The sequence below is a fragment of the Atta colombica genome, unplaced genomic scaffold, assembly GCF_001594045.1.
Source record: "Atta colombica isolate Treedump-2 unplaced genomic scaffold, Acol1.0 scaffold30, whole genome shotgun sequence".
Classification (NCBI taxonomy): domain Eukaryota; kingdom Metazoa; phylum Arthropoda; class Insecta; order Hymenoptera; family Formicidae; genus Atta; species Atta colombica.
In genome coordinates, this window is record NW_017259404.1 from 627,995 (window position 1) to 637,150 (window position 9,156).

The following is a 9,156-nucleotide window of genomic DNA, read 5'->3' on the forward strand; positions in this document are numbered from 1 at the left end:
TCTCATTTTATATAATTGTTTAATAAATATATTTATATATTAAATAAAATACTAATATATTAAATAGTTTTCAATATTTATATACTGTATTTATTAATTCTCCAAGAGTTTGCTTTCTAAATAATAAAAGATTTCAAAAGCGCAATTATTTTGAATTTTCTGAGTTCTCTTTAAAACTAATATCCGCTGGGGTATAATTAAATAATTCTCATCTATGAATTCTCCTGTCTATAAATTCTACTTAGATGTCAAATATACCGGCAGATTATTTAAATGCATTCAGAAGAATAATTTTTCCGAAACTATCAACTTTATTAGTTTTATATAAAGACAATATTAGCCCAAAAATTAGCCCAAAAATTAGTCAAAGTCGCAAAATACATCAAATTATGATTAATTAAAAAGTGACTTTTAATAACATTAATAAAATTTGCAACTATTGTGACGTCATTTTGTAGCTATAATGACTCCTTTTATGACTTGGAAATTATATATATCTCAGGTACAATACTATGCAAAAAATTGATGCGTAGACTTCTGATAGTCGTAAATTAGTTTATAAATATTTAGAAATTAAGTCCTAAAATTTTTAAATTTATCCTTTATTTTCTCTAAGAAAATATGATTACTATATATGTGATATTCGCATTCTGTGGGGACGAGTCTGATAAGACTCAATGACCTTTATCTCTTCGTAGCAATAAATAAGATGTGTAATCAACGACACACTACTCTTATCAACTCGTCAATAAATACGGGAGTACATCTCGTCCGAATTACACTTCAATCTGATAACGTCGCAGATGCCTCACGTGTGTTTTGCCTTGCGGTAAAAAATTAAAAATGCTTCCGACGGCAAAATCCGAGATAAAGATGCATGAGGTGGAAGCCCCAAGAAACATTATTGTGGATTGCGATGCCGGTATCGATGACGCTTTGGCCTTAATCATTCTCTTAGCAAATCACACCACCAAGAGACTCAACGTTAAGGCTATCACTTGTGTTAATGGCAACACTAAAGTGAGCAATGTGGTGAAAAATGTATTCAGAACGCTGCACGTATGTGACTGCACAGATGTAAGTTATTGTATCATTCATTTTTGTGTCCTTATAAAGAGTTTAAATAAGTATTAAAGTTATTTCCATAGATACCTGTTTATCGAGGAGCGTATTCGTCTCTGTTGGACACTTCAAAAGAAACAGCATCAGAATGTTATCACGGAAGTGATGGATTCGGAGATATATTCACCGATGATCCGGATACAAGTAAACTGCAAGAAGAGCATGCTGTGTGCGCTTTACACAGAATCACATCGGAGGAGCCAGGTATGTAATAAATACAATCCTATTACATAACTGCTATTACATAACATAAACTATGTTAATTTAATTGTTTTATAATTAAGGTAACATCTCCGTGATTTGCTTGGGTCCTCTGACAAACATAGCGATGGCTACAAAACTGTATCCAGAGTTTATGAACAATGTGAAAGAACTTTTTGTAATGGGTGGAAATTCAACTGGTAATATAATATATATAAAATGATTTGCGTTAATCGAAAATTAGTTTACAATCTTGCTATCAATTCTATCATAAGCAACATAAATTAATAAAGTTCAACAAGTTTGCATTCCCTGGTAAAAATTTTTCTTATAATTTTTATATAAATTGAAACATTTTTCAGAATTACTTGGAAATATTCGAAAAGTTTACAAGTCTTCTCTCAGAATTTTTCATACATGTAAATTCTGAAATATTCTGAAGTTTCTCATTCCATAATTAAAAAAAAATATTTAAAAATTTTTTAGATTGTATAACATTTCATCCGAAATTATACTTACAAAAAATCTTAAAAATCTTATAATATTTTATAATTAATATAATATATGAAAAATTCTAAGAAAAGATGTAGATTTTCTGAAAAGTATTCCAATTTGTATAAGAAATATGAGAAAATTATAAAATTATATAGAAATTCTGAAAAATTATATGAAAAATTTTGAGAAAAATTTTCACTAGGATTGTTAAATTAATAAAAAATTTTTAGAATTTACAAAATACAAAATAAGGGCAAAGTGTTTTTAGTTTACTTACAAATGGCAATATGTACAAGAAGGAGAAAAAATGAGCTTGTACTTCGGTGATAATACAGTGGCGCGCTCATCTACTATACATCAACGTATGTATTACACCGAAGTATAAGCTTATTGTACATAAGTAGGAAATATATGTGTATTACAGACTGATATACGCGACGTCCTGAATTCACAGATGTGTATCGTTTGGATACATGGCAGTCAAAATATTAAAATTATCTTTTTGCTCGTGATATTTTAAACAAACTAAAACATTAAATATAACTGAGTGATTTGTGTAGATTATAAAATTCATAAAGATTTAAAATTCATACAGATCATATAATAGGTAAACCTGAAGAGAGATGTCTGTAATCAGTAAGAACAGAAAATACCATCTATATAATGTTCGAATGCATTCCATTATATAAATAAAAATGTATAGGTTGTAATAATATACCATAAGTATTTATTAATTTCATTTTGTTTAGCTAAATTTTCGTAAATATATTCAAAGCACAGGGTAACATAACTGCCCAGGCAGAATTTAACTTCTACGCAGATCCGGAAAGCGTGCATATCGTACTCAACAGCATCAACAAACCTTTATGGCTGTTACCGTGGGAATCCTGTTTAAAGACCAGAATTACACATGTATATACAATTTTGTTAACAATTTTTATTAGTTATTGAATAATTATCATAAAATAATTATATTGTCAATATAGCAATTAATCACATTTAATTCAATCTCTATTATTAGCACAAAATAATAATAATTTCAGAAATTTTTTCAGGAATGGCGAAGAGATGTATTAGGCAAAATAGACAAACCCTGCGTGCACATGATGAACATAATTGAAGACAGCAGACGCTCACAAGCGAAAAAGCATTTTCCTTATTATACCATGTGCGATGCTTTTCTAGCCGGAATTGTGTTGATACCTCATATGGCCAAAAATGTTGTTCTGTGGCATGCAGACATCGAATTGAATGGCAACAAAACTCGGGGCCAAGTTGTCCTCGATCATCTGTTATCGAACAAACCGAATGTGAATCTGATACACAGTTTTGATTCGGAGATATTTAAGGAGCTATTACTGAATGCAGTGAACACATTTCGTTCGGTGACTACTGTTTTGTGATCATTAAATGTAGCCGTGAATAAAAGGATATAAGCAAATATTATACTGTCTAATTTCTGATTTATTATTTAAATTATATATATTTATTACAGGTTTTAGATTTGTACTTATTAATATTTTTGTAAATTAATATTTATTGTTATTAAGTATTTATTATTAGAAATAGAAAAAATGAATTTTCTACAATGTTCATATAATATTCCCAGTCAGAAATGATAATGAAATCGAATTGATGTCGATTCGACATCGAAGGCATCAAATCGACGTCGAATCGATGTCGATTCGATATCGATTTCATTATCATTCTGACATTCACTTTAAATGTATTTTAATTCCTTTCTTTAAATTTAAATAAGGAAACGGAGAAAAACGAAAGATTGTACAAAAGGACGAGACAAGGAAATAACAAAGGTCATATAGACGAGAAGAAACTAGAGAATTATTTTATTTTCAAAGTCACAGTTAAGGGAAACAATATGGATTTGATGGCTTTTGTGCCCGATTCTACAAGGATACCAAATCAGGTATGCTATCATCATCCAGAAGAGATATCAAGAAAACAGAATTCTATTTTAATTTCAATGAAATTCAATGATATTGAATCGTATGAGCAATTGATTTAATAAACTTATCTGAGTATTAAATTAATTTTAAAATATATATGTTATAATATATCGATCAATATATTATTTTTTCAAAAAGGTAAAATATTGCAATCACTTTACCATTAATTAGGTATAAGAATTTTTATTCGTTTTTAAGGGGATCCTAAAACGAAACTAGAATGCCGACGAAGTCACCAGAAATCGCGCCGCGCGCCGCGCATCGACATGTTTTATATACTACCACATCAATATCTCACGTATGATACATGCAGTCACACATTCGTGTTAAATGTTTTCGTATAACAAATTCATCGCAATAAAGCATCTAAGTTTAATTCTAAGAACTCGACGTTATTTGTTCGTGTAAACTATGTCTGGAAACTATTTCGTACATACGGGTTACAAAACATTTATTTCAAGCAAATGTCACGACTTGATAGCTGAAACGCCATGTTTCACTAAGAAATGATAAAAAATATATCAATTTTGAAATTTTTGATCGTTTTAGACATAGACTTCACTTCCCAGATATGTATTAATGCATATACTTTAATCCTAGAAAAGAATTTTCGAATCGGTGAAAGAGAAAAAAGTATTTGTTATACAAAAATTACATGATTTAATCGATAAAACAGGAAGCTTTAGGATCCCCTATTTCCGCGAATATTTTATTATAGTGTCTCGAAATTTTTTATCAAGCGTTCTTGTATAGATAGAGCGAACTAAACTCAAAATATCTTCTATCATTTTGCAATTTTATTTGATTATTAGAGAAAAATAAATTCACGAAAGTATATAAATATTTTGATAAAGTGTTATTTAAAATAAGATAATATACATAACTTTTCGGATGCAATATGCTATGTATCGTTTCTTTGAAAATGTATTATATGATAAAAAATACGATAATTGTAAAGGAATTATATGGATTTGTAATTTTATATGAACTACAATTAAAAAAAAAAGATTTTAATGTAATACAAAGCAATTCTTCAATATTTTTGCAACAATCTATGAATAATAAAACGAATTTAAAGAAACACAGTAATATGCACTATTTGTCTCAAGTTGGAGTTTTTATTGTAATAATCAATAAAATAAAAATGTAATAATCAATAAAAATAATAATAATCAATATTAAAGCAAGCATATTTACTGCGTGAGCCGTGCTTGGTACACATTTGTAAAATGCCGCCGAAGGAGGATTTATTGAGGAAAATGATTCCCGGAACTTCTCTTTGGTCAAAGCTACGACGTTGGTTCCTTGGTATTCGGATAGCGTCACGAAAGCATCCATACACGCAATACTTCCTGAAGAGCACCCAGGCGATCGATTACGAGATTAGTCAACACTTCAAGTTCTATCCCAACATGATCCATCCTTTCAGTACTTTCAGGTCAGCCAGAGGACTTTTTCCATAAAATTACAAGCGAAATTAAATAACAAATTGGCTAAGTCTATTTCCAATTGTAAAACGAAAGTACTGAATCAACAAAACTTATGTAGAATATTTTGGGAATCTGCGATGACGCTATTTATGATAATGACTTTAATAGTCACTCCTGTATTTCTCACATTTTATTTCGACGAACCTGAGAAATGGTACCTTTTTAACCTTGCGATCGACAGCGTATTTATATGCGATATTGTGATCTGGTTTTTCACCGGTTATTATGATTACCGAACACAACTAATAATTCTGAACCCAAAGATCGTGGCAAGGTACGAATGCAAAACATTTAGCCTTAATCATTAAGATCAGTCTACGATAAAAAAAATTTTTTTCTATGTTTTCCATATTTATAAAATCCGTGTTAAATAATATAGAATTCGTATTTAAATAAAAGAATACACTGAAAAAAGATTGACTGTTGCAGCAAATTAGATGGTAAAATATGACATTTTAAATTAATTGCAGCAGATTTAATTTTAATTTTTTTAAAATTAAACCTTTTAGATTAATCGAAATCCTATTGCGGATAAGCTAACGTAATCAAAAATTGGCCAATTAAAAATGCTATGCATATTTTACCATCTAGTTTGCTGTAGCAGTCAATTTTTTTTTCAATATAGAGATTATATATGTAATAATCCTTCTTCCCCCCCCTCCCATAGCTTTAATAGAGGTCGTATGTCAATAAAAATCTCTATAATTTATCTCTTTAATTATTATGTGACTTTATATTTTTTAAAATTTATTATAACATTTATTATATAAAAATTCTTATAGCTTTATATGACTCTTTTAATCTCTATTCTTTTCAAAATGCGGATTTATTTGTTTGGAAAGGTGAATTTTTTAATGATTTACAAGATGATAAAAATGTAGCAAATATCTGCGGGGTGCCTTCGTCATAAATGTGTTGCCAGTGCTACCCTTGGAATTTTTCTTCGTGCTTTTCAAATCAATGTGGTACTTGGCGGCATTGAACTTACTGAAAATACTTTGGATGCAAACGGTCATCAAATACTCACGCGGACTTTATTATGTTAGGATTTATACGATTATTCTTCTTTGTCTTTATTGTACGATGCATCGATCGAGATCTTATTCACTCAAACATTAAACATGAAAATTACAGGTTTACGAAATTAATTTCCACCTATATAAGATAGCGGAGATTAGTGTCATCATTATCGTATGCGTGCAATGGGCTGCTTGTCTGGAGTATTATTTGCCGCTGGCGGTCGCCAAGATGGTTGGACAGAATGATGCGTTAGTAATCGACAGAATCTACGCATTGTACCTCGAATGAAAAATTTTAATCTATTAATCACTTACGTATATTAGCAAAAAGCATATTTTAAGGAATTTCTCCGAGAAATTGAGTTTCTACAGATTTTTTAAAAATTTTGATATTATTTAAAATAATGCTGTAGGCTTCTATTTTTTTTAATTGTTTTTTGTTTGTATAACAATTTTAATGTATTGAAGAGAGTAAGACAAGTCCCAGTAAGACAAGTCTGTTGAAAACAAATTTTGTCAAATATTGCTACAAATATTGATAAAAAGACATCAAATTTAAGCAAATTCTTTTATATTCTGTAATAATATCAAGTAATAATATCAGTAAATTGATGACAGATAAATAACAAAATTTACTGACGTGAGAATAAATTGTCGCAAAAATTATTCAAAGTTTGTTTATAACCTAACAGTAAATTGATAGTAAGAATCGATCAAAACCGACTTAAATTTGCAAGGTTTTTGTTTTCCAATTTTTTGTCTGGTTATATACCATATTCACTACTCAGGTTTTGGAAACAAATGAGCAAGTTTGATATCAATAATTTATTATTAACAACAATTTATTTACTGGGATGCTTTTTCCCCACGATAATTATATAAAATGCGCAGTCAATTGAAACGAAAGATATAATAAAAGCATAAAAAAAATTTGTAGATCATGGATACTATCGTCTTACATGGAGAAAAAGAAAACAAAATTTGCGATTTACCTATCATGTGTTAGCAGAGCTGTTATTGCCTTAACTACATCCACGCATTATTTGGATGTCAGAACTCCAGAGGATATTATATATAATATGATTCTCTCCATTCTCGGATTGCTCGGATTTATTTATATGCTGAGTACGTTCGTCCTGTTTAATTAGATTAATTAAGAAAATTTCTTTATTAAAATTAATTAATTTGAATAAAAGATTGTATCAATTTAACAAAATACTGAATATATTTGGATATAGAAACAAGCTCTGAAATATTTATTTTTATTTTTATACTATATAATTTCATGAATTTTTTATCTCTTTCAAATAATCTTCAATGACGTAAAGTTAACTTTTTATAATACATCTGTATTAAATTTCTGAAATCATATCTCTTCTACTTTTACTTTCACAATTTTTCTATTGTTATAAGTTTATTTAATTTAAGATTAAGTTTTGTGATTTCATTAATCAATAGAAAGTGTTTTTTTTCTCGAAACGGCTGCAGCGCAACTCTCACAGTTAATGGCAACGATTCAATCTACTCGTAAAAGACATTTACAATTAATAGAGGAGCTGGAACAGTACATGAACTACAAGGAATTGTCGTATTCCTTGCAGCGGCGATTACTGTCTTATTATGATTATCGTAATAAAAAAGGATTCGAGAGAAACAAGATTATTATCAACCATGTATCACCCTATTTGCAAAAAGTACAGTGGTGTTTTAAAACAATTCATAAAGAATATACAAAAGTATATTTTTACGAAAACGTTTTCATTCTGATCGACATTCGTGAATTCTTTTCATAAAAGAGACTTCACAAAAATGATAAAAATGATGCACTATAAGATTGTTCTGAAGTTATATGTTACTCTAATGAAATTTCTTTTAGAATATAATTTTCAGAATTTATTTTGTAAATTTAAAATTTTTTTAGAATTTCTGTTTTATAACTTTTTAAAAAATTTCTCAAATTTTTTTGTACGTATTAGAACATTTGTCGAAGTAATGATTATAGAAAGTCTACATCTTTTTTAGAACTCTTTTTCTTTAAAAATTAATTTAAGTAAAAATTTTGAAATATTTAAAAATTTTTCATTTTGTATAGTTTCTAAAAAAAATTATAAAATCTGAAAAGTTTATAAAATATATTTTTTCTTTGTAAATTAAAAATATGACAAATTTTGAAAAGTATTATATTATGAGATTTTTTTTCATTAAAATTCCTTCTAGAATTGATCCTTTATCGTTTCAGAAACTTCTTCTGCACAATTATAGCCGATTGCTGAATGATGTGGATCTATTCAGAAATCTGCCGGAGATAGTGATGGCACAATTTATTGGTGCCGTGCACTCCCAGATTTTCATGTCAAACGACGTATTAGTTAAAGCTGGTGCGCGCGGTGATGCTTTGTATTTCATCGCCTACGGCACCATGGTCGTCTATAACAGTGCAGAGAAAGAGGTAAAAGATTTATTAGGAATCCGCCTTGGATTTGTCCTTACATTGTCGGCCATCGCAGCATATGATTTTGCATTAAAGTCTTGATAGATTTAAACGTGTGCTAATCTCCATCGATGAAGTTCAATGCGTAAACACCAAGAAGTAACATCAATGTCATATTTTCACACTCAACAATGGGTGCTTTCCATTTGATGACACAAATCAATACAAATGTCGTTCTATCCTTCTTAACATTCAGAGAATGACAAAGATAGAACGACACTTGTATCGACTTATATAAACTTGTGTCATTAAATATAATAATGAAAAGCACTCAAATATAAATGTAATATAACACACATTAACTAGTTCACTTTTCTTTCTTCAATAAAGAATGTATGATGTATTTAAGTCAACTATATTAGATATATATA

General features: G+C 29.0%; 2 protein-coding genes across 2 annotated transcripts in view; both read left to right on the forward strand.

Moving 5' to 3' along the window:
- The first annotated feature begins 761 nt into the window (after nt 1-761).
- Nucleotides 762-3,250, forward strand: LOC108690214 (inosine-uridine preferring nucleoside hydrolase-like). The gene is made up of 5 exons (XM_018197394.1): nt 762-1,077; nt 1,149-1,326; nt 1,407-1,523; nt 2,594-2,730; nt 2,874-3,250. Exons 1-5 carry the CDS (start codon nt 844-846, stop codon nt 3,219-3,221), a joined length of 1,014 nt encoding a protein of 337 aa, XP_018052883.1. The 5' UTR covers nt 762-843; the 3' UTR covers nt 3,222-3,250.
- A 447-nt stretch (nt 3,251-3,697) lies between these two features.
- The window catches only part of LOC108690208 (potassium/sodium hyperpolarization-activated cyclic nucleotide-gated channel 1-like), a 6,000-nt gene continuing 541 nt past the window's right edge, over nt 3,698-9,156 (forward strand). The window contains exons 1-8 of the mRNA XM_018197391.1: nt 3,698-3,745; nt 4,970-5,223; nt 5,334-5,549; nt 6,157-6,316; nt 6,410-6,543; nt 7,232-7,419; nt 7,783-7,988; nt 8,534-8,743. Of these exons, the coding sequence (XP_018052880.1) occupies nt 3,698-3,745; nt 4,970-5,223; nt 5,334-5,549; nt 6,157-6,316; nt 6,410-6,543; nt 7,232-7,419; nt 7,783-7,988; nt 8,534-8,743 (1,416 nt within the window). The remainder of the gene's footprint in view (nt 3,746-4,969; nt 5,224-5,333; nt 5,550-6,156; nt 6,317-6,409; nt 6,544-7,231; nt 7,420-7,782; nt 7,989-8,533; nt 8,744-9,156) is intronic.